The 13971-nt window shown below is 37.9% G+C and overlaps 1 protein-coding gene across 1 annotated transcript; it reads left to right on the top strand.

The window, feature by feature from the left end:
- The first annotated feature begins 3294 nt into the window (after positions 1–3294).
- rcl1 (RNA terminal phosphate cyclase-like 1) lies at positions 3295–13690 on the top strand. Its single transcript, XM_046839575.1, has 9 exons — positions 3295–3486; positions 4303–4374; positions 5165–5340; positions 5423–5497; positions 6763–6887; positions 7083–7208; positions 7522–7678; positions 11706–11809; positions 13223–13690. The coding sequence occupies exons 1-9, from the start codon at positions 3363–3365 to the stop codon at positions 13374–13376; spliced, it is 1113 nt and encodes a 370-aa protein (XP_046695531.1). The 5' UTR covers positions 3295–3362; the 3' UTR covers positions 13377–13690.
- Positions 13691–13971: the final 281 nt, after the last annotated feature.

Here is a 13971-nt window from a genome sequence, read left to right on the forward strand (position 1 = left end):
TTATTCATTTATTTATGACTTTGCCTCCACAATCACCCGATCTAAATCCAGCTGACATGGTTTGAAATGAGTTGGACAAGAGGGTTGCATTATGAAGAGCATCCAGCGTAAAACAAATCAAACATGCGGAACGCGAACCAGAATTTCATAACGGATCAGTTGAAGCCCAGGTTACCAACAACCGCCACCGGTATTGTTAGCCAACAGGGAACTGGTGGGAAAGGAGAAATGGAGGAGAGTGAAGGTTTGGGTGGGCACTTTAAATGTTGGTTCTATAACTGGTAAAGGGAGCGAGTTAGCTGATATGATGGAGAGGAGAAAGGTAGATATGTTGTGTGTTTAGGAGACTAAGTGGAAAGGGAGTAAGGCCATGAACATTGGAGGTGGGTTTAAACTGTTCTATTATGGTGTGGATGGAAAGAGAAATGGTGTAGGGGTGATTCTGAAGGAAGAGTACAGTAAGAGTGTAGTGGAGGTGAAGAGAGTTTCTGATAGGGACATGAACATGAAGGTGGAAGTTGAAGGGTGATAATAAATGTCATCAGTGCTTATGCTCCACAAGTGGGTTGTGAAATGGAGGAAAAGGAAAGATTCTGGAGTGAGTTAGATGAAGTGATAGAAGTTGTACTTATAAAAGAACAATTGGTGATTGGGGCATTTTTTATGGGCATGTAGGTGAAGGGAACAGAGTTGATGAGGAGGTGATGGGTAGGTATGGTTTTAAGGAGAGGAATGTAGAAGGGCAGATGGTGGTAGATTTTGCTAAAAGGATGGAAATGGCAGTGGTGAATACTTATTTTAAGAAGAAGGAGGATCATAGGGGGACGTATAAGAGTGGAGGAAGGTACACACAGGTGGACTATGTTCTATGTAGGAGATGCAACCTGGAGGACATTGGAGACTGTAAGGTGTTGGCAGGGGACAGTGTAGCTAGACAGCATCCGATGGTGGTCTGTAGGATGGTTTTTGAGGTGAAGAAAAAGAGGAGGAGAGTGAGGACTAAAATAATTAAATGGTGGAAAATGAAGGAGGAAGACTGTAGTGTGAGATTTAGGGAAGAGGTCATACAGGGGCTCGGTGGTGGTGAGGGTTGTTGGATGATTGGGCAACTACTGCAGAATTGATAAGGGAGACGGCTAGAAAGGTACTTGGTGTGACATCTGGAAATAGAAAGTAAGATAAAGAAACATGGTGGAATGAGGAAGTGCAGGAGAGCATAAGGACTAAGAGGTTGGTGAAACAGAATTGGGATCAACAAAGTGATGAGAAAAGTAGGCAGGAGCACAAGATGTGGCAACAGGTGAAGAGGGATGTGGTGAAAGCAATATATATAAGCTGTATGAGAAGTTGGACACTAAGGAAGGAGAAAAGGATTTGTAGCGATTGGCCAGGCAGAGGGACTGAGCTGGGAAGGATGTGCTGCATGTTAGAGCAATAAAGGATAGAGATGGAAATGTGTTGACTATTGAGAAGAGTGTGTTGAGAAGATAGAGATAGTATTTTTAGCAGCTGATGAACAAGGAAAATGAGAGATAGAGAAGGTTGGATGGTGCGGAGATGGTGAAGCAGGAAGTGGATAGGATTAGTAAGGAGGAAGTGAGAGCAGCTATTAAGTGAATGAAGAGTAAAAAGTCGATAGGTCCAGATGACATACCAGTAAAAGCATGAAGATGTTTAGGAGAGATGGCAGTGGAATTTTTAACCAGATTGTTTAACAAGATTTGGAAGGTGAGAGGATGCCTAAGGAATGGAAAAGGAGTGTGCTGGTACCGTTTTTTAAGAATAAGTGAGATCTGCAGACCTGCAGTAACTACAGAGGAATAAAGTTGATCAGTCACACCATGAAGTTACGGGAGTAGTAGTGGAAGCCAGGCTGAGGGAAGAGGTGACCATCAGTGAGTAACAGTATGGTTTCATGCTGAGGAAGAGCACCACAGATGCATTATTTGCTTTGAAAATTTAGATGGAAAAGTATAGAGAAGGTCAGAAGGAGTTGTATTGTGTTTTTGTGGATTTAGAGAAAGCGCACAACCGGGTGCCGAGAGAGAATTTGTGGTATTGTACGAGGAAGTCAGGTTTGGCAGTGAGGTATGTGAGGGTGGTGCAGGACATGTATGAGGACAGTGGGACAGCAGTAAAGTGTGCAGTTGGAACAATAGACTAGTTTAAGGTGGAGGTTGGACTGCATCAAGGATCGGCTCTGAGCCCTTTCCTGTTTGCAGTGGTGATGGACAGGTTGACGGACGAGGTCAGACAGGAGTCTCTGTGGACTATGATGTTTGCGGATGATATTGTGATTTGTGGTGAGAGTAGGGAGCAGGTTGAGAATGGGAATGAAAGTCAGTAGGAGTAAGACAGAGAAGGATGATCCGCTGTGGCGACCCCTAATGGAAGAAGCTAAAATAATAAGAAGAATAAGAGGAATTTTTATATTGCTCTTTAATAAAGAAAATGTACTTCTTAACCGATTAATCGGTACAATACTCGATCACTAAAATAATCGATAGCAACAGCCCTATTAAAGATTGTTGAGAAACCATTTCAGGTGACTATCTTTTTGAGGCTGACTGAAAGAATGCCAAAAGTGAGGAAAGCTTTTATTAGCAGAAAGTGGCTACTGTAAATAAATCTAAAATATAAATGAATATGATGTGCCCAAACATTTGACTATATATATTTATATTTTAGTAATTACATACTGCACACTGCACTTAGGTGAAAGATTATATAAATTATCGTCGTGAGTTAAAAAAAAAACAAAAAACGATATTGGTGCCATCTAGTGGCTGATATAAAGTACTGCATAAATTGATTAAACTAATTTGTTTTGGTCTTTGCGCCGCCCAGTAGGAAATGACATTTAATCTCTAACTGCGCAGTTTCCTCCACCCGTATCCAGATGGGTTCCCCCTCATGTTTTACAGTTGTTTTTAATTTTCCTCTGTAGTGAATTGTAAAAAAAAAAAAAAAGATTACATTTACATTACACTTTGTCGCTTTGTCAGCTTTTTTTTTACGAAATAAATATATTTTTTAATCGGTCCATACAGAATAGATTCTAAAATAAAAAATAAATATAAAAAACAAAATCTTATAATTATATAAAGAAAAAATATTTATATATATATATATATATATATATATATATATATATATATATATATATATATATATATATATATAATTAAACTGTCGTTACGGCGACCTGAAAGTGTTACCCAGTCGTTATTGGTCCGCACTGCTGGTGGGTGTAGATAATCAGCCAATCAAATCCGAGAGGGGCGTGGTTTATTGGAATACGGGTGGTGAAAGAAGCTCTCGGGAGACACACGTGGGTTTCGTGCCTGTGAGTGTTCAGCAGCATGGCCAGTCTCAGCTACGAAGGCTGTAATTTCCTGCGCCAGAGGCTCGTTCTGTCCACGCTCAGTGGCAAGAGGGTGAAAATCCGGAACATCCGATCCAGAGATGACAACCCCGGGCTCCGAGGTGAGTTCAGGCGGCGTTTGGAGCGCGGTTCGAGTTGTGACGACGCACGAAATGTGCGGCGCGCGCGTGTGTGCGCGCGTGCGTGTGTTAGCTTAGCCTTTTAGCGTTGCGTAAACACGCGGAGTGGAATTGCAGTGTGTCCAAAATAAAACGTGACACCATGAATCCATGTTTGGGAACAATTTATCACTTTCTCTATATATATTATTCTTTTTTAAATAATAAATATTCACATTTTATTATCTCATTATAAGTTAAACTTTTCATCTTACCCAAAACTTCAATCCGAAATGTCTGAAACATATTTTGTGATCTCTACATTTGTTTCTATAAACATATATTTGTTTTATTACTATGATTTACATACACGTTAAACGATTAATTGCACATTCGATCAGTTAAGCTGCTCTAACTACCGTGACGTAGATGTTTTGAATAGTTATGACGTCACACCTGGGAGTCTGCCCAATTTAGGACAAATAAAATAATGATTATTATAATAATGAGGGTTGGGTTCAGAATGCTTTTCTGGTTCCTAAATTTTAATATACCTAATAATTGTGGTTTGCATATATTTTTGAATAATTTCCATGTGTTTTGGTTATAACCGGTTTCAGAGCAGGTCTGAGAGAGAAAGAGAAAGAAAGAGCGAGGGCAGATTTGTTACTAAGATGTATACCTAAACTGTAAAATGAAGCCACATTGATTTTAATGAGGATCGCTGACATCCCAGAAAGCATTGAAGTGGACGGTGAGGGATTGGATGTGGTGTTTGCTTATGATTCAGTGTTTTATTAACGATTTCTGCTTCCTCAGATTTTGAAGCGAGTTTTATCAGGCTTCTGGACAAAGTGACCAACGGCACCAGAATAGAAATCAACCAGACGGGTAAGTCTGAAGCTTCCAACAGGCCTTTTTGCATGCACACACACATTAGGGTTGCAGCTATTGATTATTTTAGTGCTCCTTAACAAAGAAAACGTTCTTATCCAATCGCTCGATTAATCGATGGAACAATAAGCATGTCAACAAGTCAACTGCTGACTCTACCCAATCCGTACAGAAAATAGTTCTTTACTACTGATTCTCTTGATATAAATACATTTTTCGGGGTAAAATATATCAATTAAATGATATTGATTTAATTTGAGTAATTGATAAAATTTGTATAAATTAAATTGTTTAAATAAAATGTAATAGTTTCAATTTGTTAGAGACTCCAATTGGGTCTATAAGATTGTAGATCTTTTACAAAAGATATATTATTCAGCATACTTTAACAAATATCTGCATTTGAGAAACATGCAAAATGTAAGATATTTATTTATTTGTTCACTCGAATTATTTATTCATAAATGAATTAATTTCTTCTGTCCTTCATTAATTTATTCACTCATTCGCATAGAAATTCTTGTGGCTGCACATTTAAACACTAGACTGAAGTAAAACGTAGGCGATGACAGGAAGTGGCAACAAATCGCTAATCACGTTTCCCGTACGGATCGAGTAGCCACACGTCTTGTTGTAGTCCGTCATTTGAGACGCTTTTCTTCTCACCACTGTTGTAAGAGTGGCTGGTTGAGCTTGATTTTATGCTGATTAAACACATTTCAAATAATTCCTGCTCAGTGGACGTAAAAACACAAGCGTCTCATCTTCCTTTGCGTCCTCCACACAGGAACGGTGTTGTTTTACCAGCCTGGTCTTCTGTACGGCGGCTCTGTGGAGCACGAGTGTAACGTTCAGCGCTCCATAGGTTATTACCTGGAGTCTCTCATCATGCTGGCACCATTCATGAAGAATCCACTCAAAGCAGTCTTAAAGGGCGTCACGAACGACCCGACGGATCCCTCCGTGAGTAATCACGCCTACGACTATGCTGAGTGACACATGAATGTTTCTGCACTATATTTAACACTGCTGTTGGGTTTCGCAGGTGGACTTGCTGAAAGCCACTGCTGTTCCTTTGATGAAGACTTTCGGTATTGATGGGGAAGGTCTGGAAATAAAGGTACTGCTAGAGTCAGTGGTGTTTTGCAATCCTAAATATTTCCCCTTTTGTCTTCTCTCTTTATTTTTAACGCATTAAGATTCCTCTTAAACGGATAACTGAAGCCAGAGGTTTAAATTAGCTTCAAGATCTAAACTGCAATACACCCAGTCATCAGCAGATCATCTATTAGATTCAAGATTCAGATTTTATTTGTCACAAACGTAGTTATAACAATGGTAATGGTTATCTATGATGCTGTGATGATTTGGCTTCATGCAGAACACGCTCTTATGACAAATACACAAAAAAAGATGCAGCTGTTACAGATGCTGCACCATGGATAATAACATAACTGTTTGTTATGGTGGTCATTCCTGATGCCACCTCTAGGAAAAAAATCTTTTTATAAATGCTTTTATAAAATGCAAGCAAATAAATAATTTGGTACAAGACTTTTTGGTTTAATCAACTCAGTTTATGTTAAAAGTACTACTTACTACTTTTAACTGCTTTAAAAAAATCCCTCATTTATTTTCTCTAAATGTTCTGCTTGCTGTTGAACTGATGCTGAACTGAAGTTTTGATTGGTACGCTCGACCCTGATTGGTTAACCGGGCAAACACGTAGTAAGTTTTCTCTTCATAAATAAAAAGACAACTCGATTTCTCAAAATGTAGTCGAGTAAAATGTACGATATTTGACTTTTGAAATGTAATAAAGTACATATACTTCAGTAATATAAAGATACGTGAAAAAGCTACTTGAGTACAGTAACGAATTACATTTACTTCCCTACTGTTCACCGCTGTGTGTGACATAAAATTGTCTTTCCGAATGTCACGTTTTGCTACATGGAACTTGAGTTTGGGAAAGAGGGAGACAGAAGGGTCCTCAAATTCAAATGACTGTTTAAACTATGTGAGATTTTTCATCATTGCTTTAAAATAGACCCAGGTATAATTTTTGGGGCTGAGTTTTCTGGATGGAGAGTCGTCCTCAAGGGAGGGTGAGGCATGTTATAAAGTGCCACGGCATATCTTGAATGATCTCCCTGCTGCTGCTGAAGATGTTTATCAGACCTTGTATTTAAAAACTTCACACATTTGTTAATTTCCCCTCAGGATTACACAGAGATGCAAAACAGTAGGTTGGGTTTTGCAGGTTAACTTTTTTCTTCTTCTTTGTTTTTCTTGACTCTTTTGGGGGATGATTTTATATCTTTGTCAAGACAAAAAACATTTTTTTAAGAACGCAGTAACCCATAACCTCGCCGTTGGTCTCAGGTAATTAGGAGAGGCATGGCACCAGGAGGAGGAGGTGAAGTGCATTTTTCCTGTCCTGTACGACGAACAATCAAACCCGTGCAGCTCACCGATCCGGGCAAAATCAAGCGGATCAGAGGAACAGCGTATCCTTTCACAATAGAGTTTTAGTTCTCCAGGACAGATGTGTAGAGCTGCTGCTTCTGACACAAGTGCAGCATCTCACTATATGATTATATTTCTGCAGATTCTGGTGCTTTTGAAGGTTTGCTTTGAACCCTTACTATTTGCGTTTGGTTATTTGTCGATCCGTTTTTGCATCCTCGACTCTTGCATGGCAGATACTCAGTGCGGGTGTCTCCTCAGATGGCCAACAGGATTGTAGACTCCGCCCGGAGCGTCTTAAACAAATTTATTCCAGACATTTACATCTACACGGACCACATGAAAGGAGCCAGTTCGGGGAAGTACGTATTGGTCTTATTTGTTTTTCTGATCATGGACGAGTTACTGCTTTAAAATTTTAAAGAAATGCGTAAATCTTGTTGGTTGTTTTTTTTTTTTTTTTTTTTTTTTTTTTTGTCGAATCAGTAGACATGGCATTAAACGAATTGTTTGTCTCACAAAATACTTAAAAACATAAAATGCCTCTCACTAAAAGCAGTAGGTTACTTCCAAATTAAATCCTGTTCCCTGTAAAGACAAAATATTAACAAATAATGGGACTACAGACCAAAATTATAGTCTTGGTCCATCATTTTATTAAATTTTTATGTTCAGGTCTCCAGGTTTTGGCTTGACTCTGGTGGCGGAGACGGTTAACGGGACATTTCTGAGTGCAGAGATGACCTCGACCCCACAGGGACAAGGAGTTTCGGTACTTCCTGAAGAACTGGGAAAGAATTGTGCCAAACTTCTGCTGGAAGAGGTCTACAGGGTGGGTTCTGAAGCTGGCACAGTGCCTATTTATAGGAATGTTATCACTCGCTCTAGCTTATTCCAGTCCTAGCAGTCACATTTTGCTTCACATCACTGAATCTTCTGCCAATGCAAAATAAAAATAATCGTAGAAAGTCACCATATGAATTATTTCATGTGGGTTTTAAAAATCCTTAAGACTTGTATGGTGCAATACAAGCTCATATCACGACCAAACACACATGAGAACATGACATTGATATTAGGGGTGTAACGGTACTTATATATTAACATTATTTATGAATTAATATTATATATATTATTACATATATTAGATCCCCGGTCAGCGTCCAGCGTAAAAACGTGCCAAATCAAACATGCGGATGATCCGCTGTGGCGACCCCTAATGGGAGAAGCCAAAAGTAAGTTTATATATTACATATATAAGATTTAAAAACAAAAATCAGAGTTTTACAACACACTACAAATCATATTTCCAGTTCGGAATAAGTAGCCACATTGATACTGTGATCGATTTTTCATAATACTATGTATAGTCATAGGAATGTTAATGTCTCACCCACCGCTTGACTCGGGTTAGTAAAACAAATTATTATATATATTTTTATAAATTTATGATTTATTTTTATTTATGCACATTGTTGTTATACTTGAGCAGAGCAGCGTCCCATTGGTTGAATACAGAGACACAGGGTTAAGGAAGGCGAGTCAACCACTGACTAACGATGTTAATATTTAAAATAATAGGATCTCCGTTGTGCGCTTGGACCACCTTTTTGGAGTGTGTGTATGTTTGCTTTGTAGTTAATCAGTACCCCGTGGTCAGTCTTTGTAGTAAACAGCTTTTGGACACACGCTCATAAAGACGTGCTTCGCTTTTAAATAGAACCGCTTGTATAGATTAGGAGACTTTGTGTAAGTGATTTTTCTTTTCTTGTAGACAATACTGGATTTTTTTTTGTGTATCGAGTGTATTTTCTGGAAAATTAAGTATTTAAATTTTTTTATTATTATTTTGGGATTCTGTTTTGAATTGACGCTTGTTGGTTGACGGCGATGTTCAAGTGTACGTACCGTCGTGTCTGTTGAAATATCTTATAACCTCCCATTGGCCTGCTTTTTAAAAGGTTCCTTATTACTATTATTATTTTTTATAGATTTTAGTTTTGTGCGGTTCCTTTTATCTGAAGAACCCTTGAAGATTCTGCGTAGGAGCTTTATAACCCTTTTACAAGGCCATCCAGGAACTCTCTCGGGAACCTTTTTATTCCAACGGTGTATGTTACAGGTATAATGCAACCAAGGATCCGTTTTGAAAAAAAAATTCTGCTTCAAGACAAATCTGTGTTTAATCGCTCACGTATTAATTTTTGGTAATGATTCAGCTGCCGAGACTACGCTCTATACTTTCTCGTTAGTTATTTTGTCATTGTTCATGATAGACATTTGAAAACACAAGTTTGAGCAGCCTGTCGCACTCAAAGTGCTCAATTCGGTTTTTTCAATTTCATGCTAAGGGGACGAACCTCTTCTCTTTTTGCACTAGACAAATCGCAGTCCCGTCAATTATTATCATCTTTTAAAGATCTGGTGAACACAATACAGGCAGAAGCAATGCTAAACCCTCAAGTAAGAAATTAATAAACACTGTGTATTGTTCTGGGAATAAGATAAACAACAGGCTTTTGTTAAATGTGAAATAACAGCACATTTTTATGCTTCTTATTAGTTTTGTGTTGTGTGGAGAGTCTACTTGGTTTATGCAGTTTTTAAAAAGCAAGGTTTATAAATCTTGGCACCATGTGTTGCTTTTGCTGTTCATTCACAGACTGAGGTTTTTGTTTTTTTGAGGATGTGCCGAATTATTTCGCCACTTTCTAAATGACGCAGGTTGACATTTGTCCACCTTTTGTCCTTATCGTGTTTGTAAACGTGCTGGCAGTCCTACCCTCTTTTTTTTTTTTTTTTTCGTCCTGCCTCAGATCCAGTCAGTTTGCGTTTAACTCTACTTATCCGCATCCTGTTTATCTTTTTATTCTTACTATTCCATGACTTTTCAGCTGTCTGCTTCTGGAATGCTGCAGTCATTGAATGAAATCTTTTTTTCCTGAATCGGACGGACAGTCAGATGCCGTGATGCAGCTAAACTTTTAAACAGAGCACATTGTGATGGGCGACTAATTGAATTTTAGCACTTACCAATGCAGCGCATTTTCTCGATCGCACAGTTAAAGGTTTATGTAGCGGAGGTTAGGCTTGTACTCAAAGAACATCGTGTTATACCCGGTGTATTTAGTGTGTAACTGTAGAAAGTGGGGGTCTTGTAACTCAGGATCTTTGGGACTTTTCCACCGTCCTGTTTAGGCGTGTTTTTGCTCCTGTGTGCTTCATCAGCATAACGCTGTGGTGTTATTGGATCCTCAGTTCTTGTATATTGTAATGCAGCTTGGGGAGCTTTCAGTTCCATCAGCGTTGGCTGAAGTGAAAAGTGGACAATAGGAAGGAGGACTAGGAGCAGTGTGTAGTTTTCCGCTCTTCAATTACTGCCTTTATAAAGGAGCAGGATGATATAATGCATGCGGAGGTAAGTTCATTTATAAAAGTGGGGACGAAAGAACATATTTGTAGTTCGATCTCGCAAATCCTTGTGAAAATAGTAATGCAAATCGATTATTTGCATAAATTTGAATTTTAACAATTTTGTTGATTTGCATTATTTCTTGCAATATTGTGTAACTCCATTATTTATTAATTTATTTTTGTCAGTAGACAAAATTTTTTTTTTTTTTTTGAATCACAGACATTCTAAATCAATGACCGAAAAGAAATCGATCCAGAATTAGGTACAGAGTTAAAACTTGTCATATTATAGGTGGTGTGTGGAGTTGAATTAATCACCTTCGTTGTCAGTATTAACTGATTACACTGCTATTCATTTATTGAATTTTAATGTTAATACTATAAACTTAATGTTTAACAAACTGAATAATCTATAAATTAACTGTTAAAAATGCCACAACATAAAGAGGCGAATCATGTGATCCAGTGTCTTTGTGGTCAAATGAATTAGAATATGAACATTATATTTAATCTGTAAAATTTTTAGGATGTTAAATATAGTGTCTACTGATGTATGTAGTTATGATACAGGTCCCTCAAAATGTTCATCCTGTCAAAATCTAATGTTCATTAAATATATTATTCTGGACTTTAATAATTCGACCCCATTGAGAAACGTTTTATTCTGTTGTTGATATTTAAAGGTTTCAAAGTCTTAGTCTTAAGGTTTTTAGAAAGAAATTAATCCTAAACATCTTATTTAGTTTTATATTTGTAAAATTAAACCTGCATTTCGCCATTAAAAAGCAAAAGAAGCTGGCAAAAAAAAAGATTGTTGTAAAAGACAATAAAAAATTTTCTGAAGTTGTTTTATTATAAATTTTCTGTATCAAATCGTTGTAATCTCAATGTTTTCTTCTGAGGCAGTCACTTTTCAAAATTTTGTTAGTCGGGAATAAGTTTGTGTCCACAACAAATTTATTTTATTTTTTTATATATGATGACGTGATTAAATCAGTTCTGTGCAGATGTCCATGCAGTGACTCCAATCAGGACATGTGAGCAGTCATAGCCAGATGAGTCGTTCTGCCCCAACACCAGACTTAAATGTTTGTAAACATTTTGTTGCTAAGAAGTCTAACATAACTACTCCATGCTCTTATAGGTGGAGTAATGAGTCATATATCGGTCTTCAATACGTCTAGAGTTTTGGGCATGCATTATAGAGTCTGATTTTAAAGTTCTTACACAAAACTTTGGTTGTGAAAATGTGAACACTTTGCTGTAATATTTAGACAAATTCTGCTAAGAAATGGAAAAGGGACATAACACAACACTTCATAGAAAATGAAGGGTCATCCCTCGTTCTCTCAATTTTGCTGATTGAAGAGTGGTTTATATGATCATCATTCACAAATGTTGTCTGTAGGTGTGTGATTTTCTAACAATCCTGCCATCATTTTCAGGGTGGCTGTGTGGATTCGACCAATCAGAGCTTAGCTCTCTTGTACATGACGCTCGGCCAGCAAGATGTGTCCAAAACTCTTTTAGGTCCCCTTTCTCCATACACGTAAGTCTCATTTTTCACCTTTGACCTTTGGGTTAAACAGCTGTTAACTTAAGATTTGTTCTTTTGAATTTTTTTTTCCCCGTTTAATTGTATGCTTAGTAAAGAGTTTCTATGAATTCTGCATCAAACTCTGCCTCCAATGAACTGTCCATTTTCAGTTATCATGGTACCGGTGCTGTGTCCTAATCAAGTACAGTACTATGATAACTGAAGATTGGCAGTGCCAACACAATGCTTCCTGTGTCTGTGAGTGGCATCTGCAAGGATACTTTCAAGCTTGATTTATGTAGATCTCGTGGAACTCATTCCGAGCTGGCAATGTCATCTTGTAGCCAACTGAGTGGCAAAACTAATCTCACAAAATGATCATACAGGCTTCTGGGACTTGATTCCAATGTTTCCGCCAGTGGAAGTTATTTATGATGTGAACCATTGGGAATTTTGTTGCTGTGGTTTTTTTTGTTTATTTTTTTCCCCCTTAGTTACAAATCCATTCCCTGCAAAAATAGTATTTTTTTTTTTTTCCCTCCATGCCCCCTCAGTGTTGGGCACACAGTGTCTCGGGTCACGGTCATTCCTGACGCAGAGAGCCGATCCTGGCCAAAAGATCGCAACTATATAGACGAGTGCCCGCAGGTTTATCACGTGCAACTTGTGAATGAAAAACATTGTTGTTGCAGGGTTTTTTTTTTTGTTTGTTTGAGTTGTAAAGAGCAACGACCTCACCTTGAGAATGTTCAGCCATGCTACAAGGTTATCATGATCGCTATTGATTAGCAAAGCTTCAACGTTTACAGCCATATCCGTCGGTAATGTGATTCAGACGACGTGGTGTTTCGAGTGAAACACAGTGACTGAATGCAATGTTTAGGGTTACATGCGGAGATTTTTGGCTGCTGAACCCATTTAATGGAGGTCATTTCACATCCCAGGTCTTTCCTATATGGCTGCAGTCAAGGACGCTTATCTCAAAACCGGTCAGGGGCGATATAAAGTGAAATCGAGTCAAGATTGAGCCCAATAATTATAAACGCATTTACACCCTTACTTCGTCTAGTTAAATTCACGACTGTATTACTTTAACTAGGCTTTACGTCCTGTCAAATATAATGTATGTAGAATTATAAGACAACACAAACATCAGCTCTCGGATAATCATGTTTGGTGAGCTCGATGCCCAAATAACAACACGTGAAAGAATAAATGTCTAAATAATTATAATCTCTTAGTCTACTACTGCCTCAAAATGTTCTAATGCCAGTCTGATTTTTTTATTAAGTAATTAATTAATCTAACATGGCCCTTATTCATATCTATAGTAGTGTATGGATGAAATACATGTATTTAGATCTTCTGTACCAGTTGTCTATTGTTAAGTCTGAATGTAACCATGGCTACTGTGGCGTCTTGCAGGATCGAGTTCCTTCGACACATTCGGGACTTCTTTCAGATCCAGTTCAAGATCGCGCAGCAGAAAGTAGATGAAGAGGAGCGGAAAGGAGGAGAGAAAGTGCTGATGACCTGCGTAGGTGCCGGTTACACCAACATCAGCAAGACCATCAAATAGAGACTCCACTCAAACTGCTGCTGTGTCTCAAACTGTGAACTTGCACACCTTTCAAGTGTTTTATTCAGACTGGGTTAATACAACAAGATCTAGTTGTACGATAACTGCTTGGAGGTTGTTCTTGAGCCTCGTTTGGACACAACCGTAGGTGAGATTTAGTACAAAATGGGTTTTTTTGTGAACTTCCTGTCCAGCAGAAGTGTATAATATGTGCTTTGAGACAGTCCTGTTTTGTTTTTTGTAATTGTAGGTTATTAAATTTATGAAATATGTACAGTTTCCAAATATACTTAAAAAAAAAATCTTTGTCCATCTTTGTTTGTCTCGCTTCAAATCTCTGAACACTCAAACTGGATTTCTGGGAGAGGACAACTGTTTATAGCCAACAGATATTTCAGGCCACATCACACCATCTTGTCTTTAATTATTTTCCTATAAGATGCACAAAGACCGCTTATGGAAGAAACCTCGAGACTAAATTGGCTAAAAGATACCCATATGCTTAAAATCATATTTTAATTGACAACTAGAAATACATGGCTAAATAGAATTTCTTTTTTTTTTTTTTGCTAAAAATCTTACACAAAATTGTTTT

Source organism: Silurus meridionalis, chromosome 25, assembly GCF_014805685.1.
Source record: "Silurus meridionalis isolate SWU-2019-XX chromosome 25, ASM1480568v1, whole genome shotgun sequence".
Taxonomy (NCBI): domain Eukaryota; kingdom Metazoa; phylum Chordata; class Actinopteri; order Siluriformes; family Siluridae; genus Silurus; species Silurus meridionalis.

What these genes read in the sequence shown, in the direction of transcription:
- rcl1 (XM_046839575.1), top strand. Translation starts at nt 3,363, where the DNA reads ATGGCCAGTCTCAGCTACGAAGGCTGTAATTTCCTGCGCCAGAGGCTC. An exon ending in GGGAAGGTCTGGAAATAAAG is followed by an intron (nt 5,498 to 6,762) that starts GTACTGCTAGAG and finishes CGTTGGTCTCAG; the next exon opens with GTAATTAGGAGAGGCATGGC. An exon ending in AAGCGGATCAGAGGAACAGC is followed by an intron (nt 6,888 to 7,082) that starts GTATCCTTTCAC and finishes CTTGCATGGCAG; the next exon opens with ATACTCAGTGCGGGTGTCTC.